Source organism: Lonchura striata, chromosome 16 (genome assembly GCF_046129695.1).
Source record: "Lonchura striata isolate bLonStr1 chromosome 16, bLonStr1.mat, whole genome shotgun sequence".
In the NCBI taxonomy this organism is placed as follows: Eukaryota; Metazoa; Chordata; class Aves; order Passeriformes; family Estrildidae; genus Lonchura; species Lonchura striata.
The window spans coordinates 17,460,881-17,478,228 of NC_134618.1; the positions used below are offsets into that span (position 1 = coordinate 17,460,881).

Sequence of the window (17,348 nt, forward strand, 5' to 3'; positions counted from 1 at the left end):
CAGCTCTAGGTGGACCTGCTTTAGAAGTGGGTTGGACTAGGTGATCTGCAGAGGCCCCTTCCCAGCCCAGCCATTCTGGGATTCTGTGAAAAGCAGAGACAGCTTAAGTCCTGCACCTACTGCCTTTTTGGAGCAGTAGTGTTGTCCACAGTTCTCAAACGCAAGCTGTGTGTAAAATATGGCTGGGTGACTCGTTGGGAAATATAGTTATTTCCACAGTGATGCGTATTACATTCCTTTAAAAATCATGATGGAGAGAATCTCCAGGGCAGAGGAAGCTGCACAGCATTTTCATAGACTACTACAACATGAAGGAATGCTTCTTCCCTTATCCTCACTGCAGTGATCCAGAAAATTCTCATCCCCAAAAGCTCCAGCCTGTCTGGAGAGTTACTCACAAATAAATGGAGGATGTTCCTACTCAGAACATGCATGAAAACACACCCCTTTCTATTAATTCTCCTTACCATGCTTTCCAGAGCACAGTGAGAGCATGGCCTGACCTTACAGGATACCAAGATCTCCCATCCTGGTCAGACTCTCTGTATGCTTTGTGAGGAGCTCTGCTATCACAAGCATCAGGCATGGTGGGTACATAGCTGCTCAAGAAAAATCAACCCCAAAATTCCACACATCTTCAAATGAATCAGGAGGAGGTAGCAAAGCAGCATATCTACCATCTGCCCACATCAGAAAAATCAAAACCCATCTCCGGTCCAAGGAGAGCACAGCCAAGAGCCCTTGATTGCTGCTGGGCAAACATGGGGCCACAACAAAGCGAAACTTCTGATTTTCTGACAATTCAAGCAGGGACACCAAGCTACACAGAACAGACAGATGCTGGGCATTGCAGACAAAACGGAGACATATGAATTTGATGGGTTTCTTTCCTGAATTTTCTTATAGCCTCCAATATTACTATAGTGACGCACAACACCAGAGAATATAATTGCTGTAGTGATTACTTACAGCCATTACATTAAGCTTTAAAATGCTCCTTTCAAATTGAACAATCTTTTTTTCAAAGTCAACAGCTGGTTCACAGCTTGAAAGTACCAGTTAAGATAAATTAAATTAAAAGTGTAATAAAATCACAGACTAAATTTAATTTTTAAAGCACATGCAAACTCCAACAAAGACTTTAAAATATCTTTCAAAAGCATACACAGAAACAAGAGACAATACAACCAACAATTGTGGTGTGCAGCAACTATGCTCATTAATAAGAATGTGATTTAGGAACACAGCTAAATGTGTATACTTAGAGCACAAAACAAATTCATGCAGTATTTATAGCTGTAGTCCAGAGGGTGAATCAAACACAAGTTTTAAATGAGATTTTTGAAAGCTTGGGAGGAAGGCAAAAATGTTTATATATATATGTATAAATATTCTTCCTCTTAAAGTACATAAATGTTTATAAAGTGTGGCTAATGAAAATTACATGTCCCAGCCCTTAGCACAAAAAAGGAATCTCATGTGCGCTCAAGATCAGTACAATGGCAGGAGCCTGCATCATCAGATCTTGAAATGCACTAGTGGAATGACAGGTAAGCCTTACATTTCCAGAGTGTACAACATCACCTAAATGCCGAGAGACTTTCCTCTGACCTGGCCCTCTGTTTGCCATTGGGAGAACATTGTTCACAATTCCAATGGCCTCTACCTCGCTAGCAATGAAGTGCCAAAGCCACACATCCGTTCAGACAAAACAGAAAAACATAAAGGATCTGTGCCATCACTTCCTTCCACACTCCTGTCAGGAAATCTTTCTACCTGCAGCAGTGTTCCAAACAAGCTGACTACAAGCCAACTGTCTCTGTGCCTCAGACCTTCAGGCTGCCAATCAGCTGTTCAGCAGTTGACACTTGACACTATGGCACTTGAATAAGAAAATGATAGAAGAATCAGGAATACATATTCTACCTTCTTCATCACAACAGGGTTTTCTGCCTCATGAGAAAGGCTGTTTCTCATTAATGCTCATTAGCAATAAGAAATATCCAATTCAGTTTCCTTTGCACCTGAAACTATAAAGATTGTTTTAAAGGTTTGTTCTTGTGGTAGTGTATCTGCTCCATTCCTTCTTGGGCCGCAGGATGATCCAAGAAATGCTGGCTAGACTTTGGCCTTATCAAACAGCACCTGCGCCAAGCTCCTCTTGAGCTTAGCAGAAACAGTGTCTGTTCCCAGGAAGTGGGGCTGTCTAATGAGCTCCTGTTTTTAACAAACAGCCTTGGAAACTTATTTTTCTTGCCTGAATAACAACCTGAGTGGAACAACATTTTTGTTACCAAAATGTCAAAGGAAGTTACCAATGCAAATTGCAGCCAGGATGAAAAATTACTGTGACTGAAGCCTGCTCTCTTGCGACCCTATAAACAATGGTCCTGAATGAGACCCTTTGAATTCTCCTGGACTGCAGCAGGCTGCAACCAGTGACCTCCTTTTGAGTGGGGCCCCTCAGAGCCAGTGAATTCTCGTTTGCTATTTTCAGACAATCACTGTTGAATGACAAGATAGATCCTGGGCTGATGCCTCCACTCCTCAAGGTTCAACCCTTTGCCTGTTGAGAAGATGCAAAGGCATCTAGTGTGAATCCTTCACTGAATTAGAGGGGAATTTTTCACAGGAATATACCCTGTACAAGGCGTTTAGGTCACTGTGCATGCAAATGTGAATATGATACATAAAATGTACTGTAAATGTTGCTCTCTTAAATTTTTAAGTTTAGATTTGTAAGTAAATTAGGCCTGGTTGCCCTATAGTAAATGTTAATATTTTGTTAAATTGTTCAACTTGAGCTGTGAATTAAGTGTTGTTAAATTTAAGAGATGTTAAACCTTTGGGTGTAAACTGTTCATTATGTTTAGGCCCAGTTTAGCTCAGTTTAGCAGAGAGGTCCATTCTGAACCCTGTGACTCAGAAGGAGGGTCCTCCTTATTCCTTTTATCCTTGTCATTTTCTACCCTTTCCCTTTTTCCCTGTCCACTCCCCAGCCTTCACACAGATAATTCTGGAGTTGAATCTGGATTTAGATTGATTTTAGACTTTAGTTTGCTTTTTCTAGTTCTTAAACCAAGTAGTAGTAACCTTGTGAACAAACTTTTTCATGCTTCCGCTTTCATATTAAACATGCTTTTTCTGATACCTTCTCCGGTGATTCTTTAAGCAACCTTAAAACAGTCATTCATGACAGCTGTAAAGATTTTATGTTTTCTTTAATGTTGAAGGAGCTTATTTGCAAATATGAAAGGGATTCAAGTTGATATAAGGAAAAAGAACTTTAAAATAGTCTAACTTACATAATTTCCATTCAGCAAAGGTAACTAAGGCTACATGTGTAAGCAATACTGCCTCAGTTGCATCTCAGCAGACACATATGTCCCAGATGGATGTTATGTAATGTTTTTGTAAAATAAGTATTTTCCAGTGATTTCTGAAAGTAGAACTGGGTGTGCTGATATAGCTTGCTCCAGAAAGAACACTGTGTGTCCTATACCCAAAGCAATGAGACACATTCCAAAGTGCCATGCAAAATGTCACCTTATCTCACTTAAAGTTATTTCATCTAGTAATATCAGGGAAATTACAATATGTTGTTCTACATGAAAGTACATGACAGCACTATTTGTGAGACCTGGCAGCTGCCACTCTCGGCCAAGCAGATGGCAGTGATAAAAACAGTTCAGGGAACAGGTTGATAAAGATATATCCATCATTACACTGTCACGGCACATCTACACTCAACTCCAAGACACAATGAAAATATAGGGCTGTGTTACTCTCCATCAGGAAGACCTTGCTCATCTGAGGAAACTTTTGCTTAATAATTAATTCTGTACATATTTTAATCAGAATCATTCATCTCTTGTTCAGAGGAACAGAAAAAGCAACCTGGAAAGACATCCAAAATCTTTAGTCTTATGTGTTCACACTTTTGTTCTTGCAGAAGAGGAGATAATCATTTCCTGTAAAGGCAAATAAAAGCCATCTATGGCTTTCATAGCAGTCATCAATTTATATTCCCATTTAGGTTCCATTTTTACCTTATTTTGCATGGGTGGGGAGGGCACAGGGGCAATGTTAAGTGAGTATATTGTGTATACTGCTCATAGAAGGTACCAGTCAACCACTCCTGGAAGCAAAAACAGCCTAAGCACTGGTGGCAGCAGCATTATCAGCCTGTCCCCACTTCATCCCTGCTCCTGGACACTGCCAACACTGACAGGCACTTACCTGCTGCGATGGCTGGTGAATGCCCAGGCATTCCAAAAGCCCTGGAAACACGGCAACAGATCACCTTCCATGGTACAGAATTTCAGAATGGTACAGGTTGGAAGGGACCACAGTGGGCCATCTGGTCCAACCCCCCTGCTCAAACAGAGTCATCCCAGAGTACCTGACACAGGATCGTGTGCCGTACATTCTGGAATATCTCCAGTGAGGGACTTTCCACACCCACTCCAGGCAATCTGTTCAGGACATCTCATCCACACAGTGAAGGAGCTGTTCCTCAGGGTCAGGTGAAACTTCCTATGCATCAGTTTCTGTGCCTTACCTCTTTTCCTATTGCTGGGCATCACTGAGAAGAGCCTGGCTTCATCTTCTTGCCATCCTCCCTTTAAGGAGGGTATAAAATCCAGAGTGCCAGGCTGCCAAAAGGGATATGGCATTCTTGAGGAGCTGAGCAGCATCCTGGAGTCCTGAGAAAGAAAATCTTCAGTGTTACTTGTTGGGCTCTGGATTGCTAGACATGATTTTGCACTGAAGAAGGTTTAATCTTTAACAAGAACTCCAGACAAGGCAACCCATCTGAGATGACTTCACCATTCACCACTGCAAGCAATTTACACATACTGACTTGTGTTTAGATATTTGGGGCATCTACTTAGTTTTTATTACTCCTGGCCTCACACTCCTTCATAGAACAAAAAAATGCTTTCTCTATCTGCTAATTCAAACTGGCTATTCCTCACCAGACTTCAGCTACATTCGCCTAGGGAAGAATCAAATAAATATGTACAAGCAAGCAGATGGTGTCATTTTAAAAACTGATCCACCTAATACAAACATCCTACTTTGGACTTAAGTGGCGAACCACTAAGCAAGTGTCTTGATGTAACTTTAATAAAATTCAAAAACAAATCACAGGACTTTGTTCATCAACTCTAATCAGCAAATGAGTAAAGACTGCTATAAAGGAGAATACTCCTATAAATAATTTTTTTAAAAAAATTAAATTCTAGACAGGGCAAATACTCTCTGGCCAATATGCTTTTCAATGAAGACAAATGCAAACTAAGACATAGAGTGTATTTTTTATACTTGGTGTAACTAATCACTTTTTCACCAGTAGCACATAAGGTAACATCAACTGTGGGTCCTGGAATCTATCACTGTAAATAGGAGAGAAATACAGATAGTTTTATCTGTATACAGATGGCATTATCTCCCTTAATTGTGTGCCTGTTCATTTGGTTTTTTTAAATAGATAACTTCTTTCTGAAAGTCCATGCAAGGAGAAAAAGAGATGGCTGAAGCATATTTAAAAATACACAGAATACAAAAGAGAACAAAAAGCACAGACTGTAAATCAGGAAGCAGCAGGGAACCAAGTTTTCTTCTATGCCTTAGGGAACATTTTCTACAAGGTTAGGCAGTCTGCTTTCCACAATCTTAAAAAATTTTTACTTCTGATAAAAACAAGTTTCAGTATTGTGGCATAATCCATGGAACTCTTTTTCCCATCAATTTCTGCAGGTTAGACACATGACAGTAATCTTTGTTCTTTGGCAGCAGGAATTAAATTCTCTCTTCTTGACCTAAAATGGAAATGTCTAGCACTGAAGTCATCCACTTCCTTGGTCAGGCAGCTCACACAAAACATCTGCAGTAGCTTACAGGCATTTCAAAACTAGCATGCATTATTGCAAGGTTAACTGCTCTGAGAGCTAAACTTCCCAATTCAGCATTTGCAAATCTGTTGGGTTTTTTTCCCTCAATGAGGACAATTTCAACCAAGTTATTAAGATGCAGCATGATATTATGAGATTTTAGTGGATTTTCCTCCAAGAGGCCAAACACACAAGACTCAGTACACACCCTAAGACCTGAGCTTTATTAGCTCAGCAGATATACAGCCCCTTTAACTGCAACGACAACTCCCTGAATGGAATTTGTAGCCAGGTGGGGTAGGTCTCTTCTTCCAGGCAACCACTGACAGAACAAGAGGACACAGTCTTAAGATGCACTACAAGTTTTAGGCTGGACATTAGGAAGAAGTTCTTCACAGGAGTGATAGGGTATTGGAATGGGCTGTCCACAGAGGTAGTGGGGTGACCATCCCTGGAGGTGTTTAAGAAGACTGGAAGTGGTCCAGGTGACAAGGTGGTGTTAGGTCTCAGCTTTGACTTGATGATCTCAAAGGTCTTTTCCAACCTAGTTGATTCTGTGATTCAAGGCTATCAATGCTGTATCAGAATTCAAACTATTGCACCAAAACTGACTAGAAATAATTGTCTTCCAATGTACGCTCACAGAGCCTCCCTGAATACTCAAAAACTAAAATCACCTGAAGTGAAACTGATAAAGCTCATCATGGCCTCAATGCCTCACTGCTGTGCTGGAGATTACTTGTTCAGACCTTGTTGTTGTTTGAAATTCCAGAAAAAAAATCCTAATCTTCAAAATGAAACTAATGAAAATATTATTCATATTTAAACTGCAAAAACTATTACTTAACTAAATGCAAATAAATGTCAATGTAAATGGTTATAAAAAGTGGGCAGCCCACAGACACAAGACTAACAACACTTGCTAGCATCCTAAATTGCAAATAATGAACATAGGGTTTAACAAGAAAATCTCCTTGCCACTTAAATACTTTTTCCTACAGCAGCATATATTAACATTTAGCAGTTAAGGAGAAAATACTGAATGAAGGTGCTAAAATCACACTGTCACAGAAGGAATTTAAGATGCCAAGAGAAAGGCAGTCAGAAGACAGGCAACAGACAGGCCAGCATGATAAGCAATGCACAAGCCTGAAGTGTGAGAAGTGTGAGAGCAGAAGTGATAATTTCGAGGAGACAGCTGGGGGGCCGGGGGAGAGCCACCACTAGCAGCAACAGAAGGATTCAGATCAATTTTTTTTTTTCCTTTTTGGAAAGCACTAGTGACTGAGCATGGAACAAAGAAGAGCGGGTATCTGAGTACAGAAAATAAGGATTTTAACTTTTTCTGTAAATTAGGATTTGTCTCAAATCCAAAGACTTCAACCCTAACTAGCAACTAAAAATTCCTCATTTCTTGTTATGGTGGTTTAGTTTGGTTCACCATGTTAAAACATTCCTCAGTTGCTGAATTTTAAATAAAATATTGTTTTGCCTTTGTAGTCAAGTATTAAGCCCTGAGAACGTTCAGGTCACATTATCAAAGCAAGTTGGGGCTCAGTGATGCCGTGTCCAGCACGTTAGAAAGTAAGAAGAGTTTTGTGCATATTCCATGCAGAAAGCGCTCCTGTGAGCAGATGAACACCAGGCAGCTGAGCCAGCGGGAGGACACGGGCTCAGGGCCGCGCCGGGCTCCGCTCGGGCTCCTCGAGCGCCGGGCAGAGACGTTTCTTTGCAGCACAAAAGGTCGGCTGGGAAGAGCGCATCTCCCTTTTCCCTCAGCACTCACCGCCTGCGCTCCGCTGTCCCCAGCGCAGGCAGCCGCCTCCTCACGCCGGCGCTCGGCGAACGGCCGGAGAGCGTGGCCTTCACCGCGTCTACGGGCTCCCCTTTCCTGCGAAAGCAGCGCCCATCACAGTCACTCAATTCCAGCTGACTCGCTGGTCAAGTCACAGGTAAGAACGACAAATCCGAGCTTCGCCGGCGCGACCGAAGCTCGGCTCCCGGCTCCTCCGGGCACCGCCCCGCGCCCGGCCCCGCCTCAGCCCCGCCGGCCCGACAGCGCTGCCTCGCGGCCGTCGGCGCAGGCGCGGCCATGGCGGCGGCCGGCAGTGCGGCGGCTGCGAACGACAGCCTGGCGCTGTGGGCCGAGGTGCGGGCGCTGCTGCCCCGCGCCGAGGACGGGCTGACCTTGGCGCTGAGCGGCGAGGTGGAGGACTGCGTGCTGCCGCTGCTGCGGCGGGCCCGCGCGCTGCTCTACGGCGCGGCGGGACGGCCCGGGACGGCAGCGGCAGCGGCGCTGGAGCGCCTCGGCGACGTCCTGCGTGACTACTCTTGGGAGAAGCTGAACGCGGGGCCATGGAGGGAGGTCGGCAAGGGCTGGCGCCAGGTGTACGCCTACGGCTGCCTCTTCGGGACGCTGGCCGAGGTGGCCGCGGGCCGGCCGCTGGCGCGCGCCGTGCGGCTCTGCGACCTGGGCCTGCTGATGGGCGCCGCCATCCTGGACAACGTCCTGGCGCGCCTGGTGCGCGCGCTGCAGCCGCACCTGCCCCGCGCGCGCGCCCCGGGCGGCCTCGCGCGCCCCCTTGCGGGCGCCGCTGAGGCGCAGCGGCCGCTCCCGAGCCCCCGGCTGGCGCCGCCGCCCGCCCTGCGGCCGGAGCAGCTCGTTCCGCGCCTCCGCCGCCCTTCGCTCCAGCATTTCAGAGACAACTACCTCCTTCCCCAGCGGCCTGTGGTCCTGGAGGGCGTCATGGACCACTGGCCCTGTATGAAGAAGTGGAGGTGAGAAGTAAATTTCTTCCCTGTCCAAGTTAAGGCGCGATCGTTCCCTGTGTTGGGTATCTTGATGCTCGATAGAGCGGCAGACCTCCACAGGCAAAGGATACCATGGACAGTGCATTTTGCTAGCAGCACAGTCCCACTGCTCTGTGGAAGTTGCTTCATAGATGAGGGAAGCTCTTCATAGCTTTCAGTGCAGGACTGTCTGGGGGCCAAGGTGACTCTTTGACCAGCCTCTGACTCTTCGTGGGTGAAGGCCACCTTCTGCTGTCCCAGCCTTCAGCCGTCCCAGGAGCCCAATGGCAACACCTGGGAACTCACGAGACGTGCACATTGCAAAGTGCCACTGGGCTACTCACAGCTCAGTGGATGTGTCAAGGAACACACATCAGTGCTTTTTACCCCTTGGAGCTTGCCAATAATTACTGCAATGGAAAGTGAATTTCAGAGCCAAGAGTAAGCGTGGTTGACTTTTTCATTCATAAGTCCAAGCACTGATGTTTGTCCAGTGTTGTGTTTGAGTGTTGAGTTTCAGACACCACTGTGCAGGACTGAGTAACAGCATTGTGCTGCCTGGTTAATGCACACAATGGTGCCCACATTTCCAACATTGAGCATCAAGTGTTTTTGAGGTGAAGGTCATGATTCCCCAGAAAAGGGGAAAAATCACTCATGCTTAGTTTAAATAATTGCTTTAGTTCAACAACCAAAGATAAAACTGAGTGCACACACTTGTTATGTCATAGAGATTTTATTCATTTTTGAGGGAAGGTACTGTACTGGTTAAGATTAGACACTTAACAAGATTAACTTCTCAGTTTAATTAATACAGTTGTCCATGGAGAGATGTATTTCACCCATCAAACTCATCCCCTCTGGCTACAATTGGAATTGGTATTATTGGCACCTGCTGACAGAGAGTTGATCTAATATTACTGAGTAAAAGATACAAGATTTTATGAAATGTAGCAGCAGGCAGAAAAAGATTGGCCATCCCTTCCCAAGAGACAGTAACAGCTTAAATCTTCTTCGTTTGGAAGAAAACAACTGGGGCAAACAGGCTTTTAAACCAAAACAAAACAGACAGTTGTGGGGTCATGTCCACACAAACCTGCCTGCTGATCTCCTTGTTGCTTGCAGTCTTTTATTCTGCCTTTTTATTCTGGTTGGTTTGGTTTAGACAGGAGAAACTCAGGGTAGTAGAATTTTATTACCCAACAAGATTGATTTGGATTGATTGTTTTACATTCAAAATTAGTAAGAGCAGTATAGAAGGTAATGGAACTTTCTTTATTTCAGTGTGGACTATTTCTGTCAAGTCGCAGGGTGCCGCACAGTCCCAGTGGAGTTGGGTGCTCGGTACACAGACGAGGAATGGTCTCAGCAGCTCATGACTGTCAGTGACTTCATCAGCCAGTATATCATGGATGAGGTCTGTTACACTTGTTTGTTTGATTTCCAAACACAGCACCGTGGTACTGGTAAAGACAACAGTTCTGCTTACAACAAACCTACTCAGAGGTCATATCAAGGGAGGGGGTGTGCTGTAAGCACAGTTCTGAATTAAAAGGTTTGACATATTTTTAAGACGTGAAGCTAGGAATAATTATAGCAACGATAGGTTTGAATTTTACCTATAATTAAATGTACAGTAGCTGGATTTTGATTAATATATACACACATACATATGTAGCAAAAACCTGACTGGTCGAATCTAAGAATAAGGGATCCTCAGCCAGCAGCGTTGTTCCTCTTTCTCATTAAGCTGCTTAGTGAGATTTAGGATTTACAAGCCATGAGGCAGAAAAATACAAAGCTGATTAGCGAAGTCTGGAATGTCCTTTAACAGGTGAGGATCCCAAACCCCAATTTCTGTTTCCTGGCCTTCTGGCAGGAAGGACTATGTGCCATAGCAAATTGCTCTGTGGTGCACCCCGGAATAGAGTATGGAAGTAGTTCCAGAGCGTGAAGGAGAACTGGTCTGTGTGCCAGCAGGGTCTGGCTAGAAAGATGCAGCGTATTGTCAGCTGTCAAGACTCCACAGGGAGTCCCAGCTTCCTTCAGTAACTCAAGCTGGATAATTTATTCATTGTAGAGACACACCTACACTCTCACAATTTCAATGGAGCTGTAAGTTGCTATATCTGAAGACACCTTATATTGTTGAAATAATTATATATAGTACTCTGAACAGGACACTGGAATTTACTCTAAGTAAATTCTATTCACCTCTAAGTAAATTAATCCACTGTCTTACCTGTATGTTACTATGATTTTTGTTTCTCTGCTGTCATTTCAGAACAATGTAGGATACCTTGCCCAGCACCAGCTTTTTGATCAGGTAAAACTGAGTGAATGTTTTAATCTTCCTACAGTCATGTCTTCCTTTTGTAGCACAAGTTGTCTCTCAAGATGTTGACTGTAGTCGATTGAAGGGCATTTGGAGAATTCGTAGTAATTCTTAAGTTTCTATTCCCATTATTTGAAGGAGCAGAGGGAGAAGTTTGTTCTATTTGGCTACGAGACATGGAAACAAAACCCTTTTGGGATGAAGACATTCAATCCTAGTGCTATTTCAGTACAATGTAGCATATACTTAGGGGGATATCACCTGGAAAGCCCCTTTTGTAAGTCAGGGAAGAGATTTGGACAGGAAAATTTTCAACATTGGTATGTTTATCACAGTCTGAAATGTCATTCCAGTTTACCAGAGTTTATGTTAGTGGGAGACATAAAAAAGAATTTCACAGAGAAGCAAGCATAGTATAGAAGAGATCAGCTGCTCCTTTTCCATGAAGAGCAAACATTCTTGTGGGTGGCTCTGATTTCTGCAAAAGCAAAGTGTCTCTGAAGAATGAGGAAACCCTTTTCTTTCTCCCACTTCTCCTTCCAACAGAGTCTGCTCACTAGAACAGAAAGTTTGAGAACATTTCCTGCAGATTCCTAGTAGGTCAGCTACTTTTCTCCTACTCTTGCTGGACCAGTCAGTCATTTGTTTTCTTTGCATCCAGCCTTGCTCATCTGTTCTATGAATTACATATTTTGGCAAGTCAGCACATACCCTTTTTACATACTCTTTGTGGAAATAGATTCCAGAACTGAAAGAAGATATCAGTATCCCTGACTACTGCTGCCTGGGGGAAGGGGAAGAAGATGACATCACCATTAATGCCTGGTTTGGTCCAGGAGGCACAATCTCACCTCTTCATCAGGATCCCCAGCAAAATTTTTTAGCCCAGGTATGTATTCAAGTTACTCTACATATGCCATTAATGCAATACTTAGAGAAAATGTTTATGGTGTGTGTGTTAGAGACAAGGGGAGCACAACTTGAACAATCAAAGGATAGAGAACATGCAGGTACTATTTTGTTTCTTTATTGCATTTGTCATTACTGCAACTTCATGGTGAATGTAATCTTACAGACCACAAGTGTTGCTTATTGAGAGACCATTACTTACCCTTGTTTTACAGATGATAGATAGAAATCACAAGAAGCAGATTTTCCAAGGTCACACGGAATTTGTAACACAGTTGGGAAGAATCTGGATCCTGTCATGTTGTACTAAGTTTCTTTTTCCGGTTTTGTGGTTTGAGCCCACACGATCCCCAAGCCTCATGCAGCCACTTTCTCATCCCCCAACCAGCAGATGAGAGAGAGAATGGGAAGAGTAAAAGCCAGAAAACTTGTGGATTGAGGTTTAATAAGCAAAAACTGTGCACGTAGGCAAAGCAAAATGAAGAAATACTTGACTGCTTCCTATGGGCAGGCAGATGTTCAGTCATTCCCAGGAGAGTAGAGCCCATCATGCTTAACAATTAATGGGGAGGACTAACACTGTCACTCCAAACATCCTCCCTTTCTTCTTCTTGTTCCCCCATATACTGAGCATGATGTCATGTAGTCTGGAATATCCTTTGGTCAGTCAGTTTGGGTCACCTTTCTTGGTTGTATCTCCTCCCAGTTTCCCAGGCACCCCCAACTTCCTTGCCAACATGGCAGTATGATAAGCAGAAAAGCTTCAGGTCTGTGTAAACCCTGTTCAGCAATAACAAAAAACATTTCTGTATTATCAACCCTGTGCTCAGTGCAAATCCAAAACACAGTCCTATACCAGCCACTGGGAAGAAAACTAGTTCTACCCCAGCCAAAGCCAGCACATCTGGAAAGCAAAGTTTTGAGGTAGACTTAGGTGCATACTTTAGTCTGTTTCAGGTTACCCAGTAAAATATTCATGCATGCAGTGAGATAGGAATTAAAACTTGTACTTTGACATCATTTCTGCTGAGTTCCTCTTGGTAGGCTTTTTGATGATGACTTTTAGTGCAGAATAACCCAATAAAATACTGGGGCCTTTTGTGGTAAGCACTGAACAGGTCAGAGAGTTTCTTCTGGATCCAAGCAGTTGACCACTGTGAATCTTTGGTCACTCCGAGCCTATTTTGTTTACTGAAGGAGATTGCTCTCCCATCAGACTCTTAAAAATAAAAACCAGGCTTACACTTTCACACTTTTCCAGCAGGATTGTGACATTACTTTCTACTGATGATTTTTTATGGGTTGAGCCTTAGCTTCTCTGTCCCATTTATATCTTGCTGCCCCATGTTTTCACTTGAAACTGAGGCTTAATTCAGGCCTTCCTAGAATGGTTTTTTACAACTGCAGTGCAACTTTGTATGGATTGTATTTCTTTTGTGTGTTACCTGCTGAGCACACACATACAGCTGCATTCTGAAAGTACTGTACTATTCATGCTATGTAAAGCTTGAGGGGATTTTTTCTTGGTGGAAGAAAAATTTATAGGAGCTGTTGGACTGGGAAAATATACTTCCCTTACAAACCTCAGAACTTGTTTTCTTCTGCCTGAAAGAATGGGAGATTATGTGCCAGTGTTGCAAAAGAGTCTTTGTAATCTGGCAGTTTTCAATTGAAATTGCCCTACTTTGTTATCACTGAAGGGGTATCTGGGACAGAAAAAGGTGATACAGAGAATCCATCATCAGAAGGCATGAAAAAGCACTTTATTATTAGAAATCCACAGTTCTTACAGAAACAATGGTGGACTGAAGACCTGATTGGCCTTTAGGAATCTTTTCTCACCTATTGGTCAAGAAGGGGCAACTCCTACTTGTAAAGATCTTTGACAATCAGAGATTGCCTGCCAGGTGCAGAGATTGAGATAATTGTTTTAATTATTTCTCTGAGCTTTCTCACAGCTTCCCAGGAAAATCCTGGGAGAACTGTGTCTCTCCCTGTTCAGAGGATATGTGATTACCACGCTTTGTGATGCCATTTAAAATGTGGCTGTGGAGTACAGAGAGGCACAAGTGCAGGTAACAAAATGAAATTATCCTGGCTGGTGCTGAGATCATAGTTTTTCCATTAATGAGAAAAGCAGTCTCTGGAGATGCAGTGTGGGAACTCAAAATGTCTCTCAGACATTTTTAGAGGTTCCAGGCCTTGGTCAGATGCAGTCTGGACCCCAGCAGGCAGCTGGATTTAGCTGTGATTTCGAGTTTGAACCATGGAATGAATTACCAACTTTGAAGCTGGAACAATCAGTCACAAAGTGCTAGATAGTATAGTAAGTGTAGTCACAAAGTAGAGGGAAATATTTTTTGGTAGTGTGCAGGGGTGTTTTAGTGCATGTACAGGGGGGTTTTTACTTTGTACATGGGGGTCAGAAGTTCTAAGATGGAGGAAAGTGGGCTGAACCCATCCTTCTTCTTTCTTCTTCCTTGCCTCCATGTTCTTGGTGATGTTGGCACTCACAGATTGGTTTAGAATAGAAAAACACTTGGCAACGTAGGTAATAGGTATTGGGGAATAATTGTAAACATGTTATACGTAATATATCTTATAAAAGATAGCAGCAGCCCTGGGCGGGGAGGGAGAAGAAGAAGACACCAGACAGTCAGGGTGTCAGGAGTGTGTGCCTCTCTGCCTGGGCCGCTGACCAAAGGGCCGCAGCCCGAGAACCTAATCTGTTAGATAACTAGCAATAAAACATCTTGAGACCGAACAAGAAGAGGCTGCGGAGTTTTTCTTTGGGAACACGGGTTGGAGGAGAAGCTCTACCACCACACGAGAACCCAAACCAAACCCGGGGTTCTCACAATGCAGGCTATTGCCCATTAGTTGGTGCCTGCCATTTTATAATATACAAGGTCTTAATCCAGTAAGGCAAGTGAAGGAAGGAGGTGTTTACAGCTGATGGCAGTCCCAAAAAAAAAAAAATCAAGCATTTAGAGAACATGCTGTTGGAGCAATAACCAGCATTTTTGTCACTTCCATATGTCACCAAAAATACCATGTAATACTTGATTATTTAGTGAGCTAATTAATATCCTTAATCCCTTTGGGGTATGGAAGACATCCTAAAAACACATGGACAGACAGAGTTATATAGATTAAGTAGTTTAATCAGTGATAGTGAAGGGTAGGACAGGGCAGGAGTACTTGGTACTTGTTCAGTCTGTAGAATACATTTATGTGATATCCTTGAAAGCAACAAACTCTAAATAGTCAGTATGACAGCTTTGGTGTTGGTAAGATTTCAGGAAATCCTGTTCTATTATGTGGGAAGGGATGTTAACATAGAGGAAAAGCAAATTGGTTAGGAGTGGTTGGGTAGCCACTCAGGGCTGCTGGCATTAGTCATAATACCCGTAACAGGACAATTCCCAACAAGTATAATGGCTAGGTCTTGTGGTGATCTGGAATGCTGGCACAAGCAGTATGAATCTTGACCCTAAACCTTCTGTTCCACTGGTATCAGTGTAGGACTCAGCTTTGACTCATTCATGCTGCCACTTCTTGACACCAAAAATTTGGAGTTCATGTAGCATTCAGAGAAGCCAAGCCACTCACAAATTCTCATGGCATTTCAGCACTCCAATGAAAGAACTGGTTTAATGATGACACAGAAATAAGAGTTTGAGGGGTATATGGAAGCTTAATAGTCACTGTGCAAGTACCTGTTGATGTGAATAGCAATGAAGGTTCAGCTTCCTTATTCTCAGTTACTATTTCTAGCTACGTAAAGCCCAAAAATGATGTATAAATTGGGCGCCTTGAACTTCGAATTGAAAGCAGTCTGGTTAAAGGCATTTCCTCCCATTGGTATTTCAAATTCTTATCTGCTGCAAGGGAAGAGGTACTTGAATTCCAGTATCCTGATTTGACTTTTTATTATAGCAGTGTCTATTACTAACAATAATTATGTTCCTTGTAATCAGGTATATTTTACCGTTAAATGCCAGCTATAGCCAACAGCTTCCAGTAATGTGCCAGTTAATGACCAATGCAAAACATTTATTTTATTATATACAGGTATTTGGAAGAAAGTATATCCGTCTCTATTCACCACAAGATTCAGAAAACCTATACCCCCATGAAAGCCAAATTCTTCACAACACTAGTCAGGTAAATAGTTGCCTGAAATTTTAATATTATTAATGTTATCAAATCATATTTGAGTAAAGACATTCTTCTGATGATTGTTTTTTTATAGGTTGATGTGGAAGATCCAGACTTGGTCAAGTTTCCAAATTTCACAAAGGCTGCATTTCAGTCCTGCATTCTGATGCCTGGACAGATTCTATTTATTCCAATTAAATATTGGCACTATGTGCGATCACTTGAGCTCAGCTTCTCTGTTAGTTTCTGGTGGTCATAGTTCTGAAATGTAGTCAGCAGCACTGAAATGAAATCAAAAATCAGGGAAGTAGCATCTCTTTCTCAGGAGAGGTTTGAGATGGAGCAAAACCAAAACCCAACAAACTCTTGTTAAAGCATGGAGAAGTAGTCACAAGGGGTAGGTGGAAAGATGATATTGTAGTCACTTCATTTTTGTATATGTTTCTAATAACTCCTAAAGACCGTGTGTTTGGTCATTGTCCTGTGTGTGCATCCATCAGAAACAGCCTCTGTACAGGCACTGCTGGGACTCTGCCTGAGTCTCTGTCTGAATAACCAGGTCAGTGTTATCTTCTACTTGGATTTAGTAACACTAAACCCTGGAGTTAGCTAGAGAGATAGTGCTACCTGAAGGTTCAACCATTAAAAAATTAAGCTAACACCAAGCAAGGTACTAGTCTCCTGCATGGAAAAAGTTATTCATGTCCTGGTTCTGGCCAGGATAGGGTTCATTTTTGCAGTAGCCAGGAGGGGCATGGCACAGACCCAGAGGTTATTTTGTACCACCTCAGCCTGCCACTGCTGCAGGCTTGGGGCAGGAAGGGCCTCCTTGGTCTCTTAGTGACTGAATCTTGTGAATCTTTTTGTGTGAATTTTTTGTCTCTCTTGTACACTGTTATTGATATTGTTGCTATTACTGCTCATTTCCTTATTCCATTGCTGTTACCAGTAAATTGTTCTTATTGCAACACATGATCTTTATCTTTTGGACCTCCCAATTCTCATGTCCATGAGGGGAGAGGTAGGGGGAGGAGGAAATGAGCAAGCATCTCATGGTTTGGAGCACTTTAGTAGGAATGCTAATTTGGGAAGTACCATTTCTAAACCACAACATCTTGTTAAAGCCTAGAACATAACTGAAGTTAATCCACAGTTTAATTGCAGTTATATAACCTGAAGTGTAATTATACTTTGATTAACCATCATCTGCCACAGCTCTTCTGCTGTGTCACACATCTCTACCAAGGACAAAAATG

At 42.9% G+C, this 17,348-nt stretch overlaps 1 protein-coding gene and 1 long non-coding RNA gene across 2 annotated transcripts in view; one reads left to right on the forward strand and one right to left on the reverse strand.

Annotated features, from left to right (window-relative positions):
• Nucleotides 1-7,919, reverse strand: part of LOC110477764 (uncharacterized) — a 33,801-nt gene extending 25,882 nt beyond the window's left edge. The window contains exons 1-2 of the long non-coding RNA XR_004148921.2: nt 7,684-7,919; nt 4,562-4,706 (exon numbers count right to left, since the gene is read on the reverse strand). This is a non-coding gene — a long non-coding RNA (uncharacterized LOC110477764). The remainder of the gene's footprint in view (nt 1-4,561; nt 4,707-7,683) is intronic.
• A 70-nt stretch (nt 7,920-7,989) lies between these two features.
• On the forward strand, nt 7,990-17,060 carry KDM8 (lysine demethylase 8). The gene is made up of 6 exons (XM_021543811.3): nt 7,990-8,675; nt 9,972-10,104; nt 10,972-11,013; nt 11,762-11,911; nt 16,006-16,098; nt 16,187-17,060. The coding sequence occupies exons 1-6, from the start codon at nt 7,990-7,992 to the stop codon at nt 16,349-16,351; spliced, it is 1,269 nt and encodes a 422-aa protein (XP_021399486.1). The 3' UTR covers nt 16,352-17,060.
• Nucleotides 17,061-17,348: the final 288 nt, after the last annotated feature.

What these genes read in the sequence shown, in the direction of transcription:
- KDM8 (XM_021543811.3), top strand. Translation starts at nt 7,990, where the DNA reads ATGGCGGCGGCCGGCAGTGCGGCGGCTGCGAACGACAGCCTGGCGCTG. An exon ending in CCCTGTATGAAGAAGTGGAG is followed by an intron (nt 8,676 to 9,971) that starts GTGAGAAGTAAA and finishes TCTTTATTTCAG; the next exon opens with TGTGGACTATTTCTGTCAAG. An exon ending in AGCACCAGCTTTTTGATCAG is followed by an intron (nt 11,014 to 11,761) that starts GTAAAACTGAGT and finishes TTGTGGAAATAG; the next exon opens with ATTCCAGAACTGAAAGAAGA.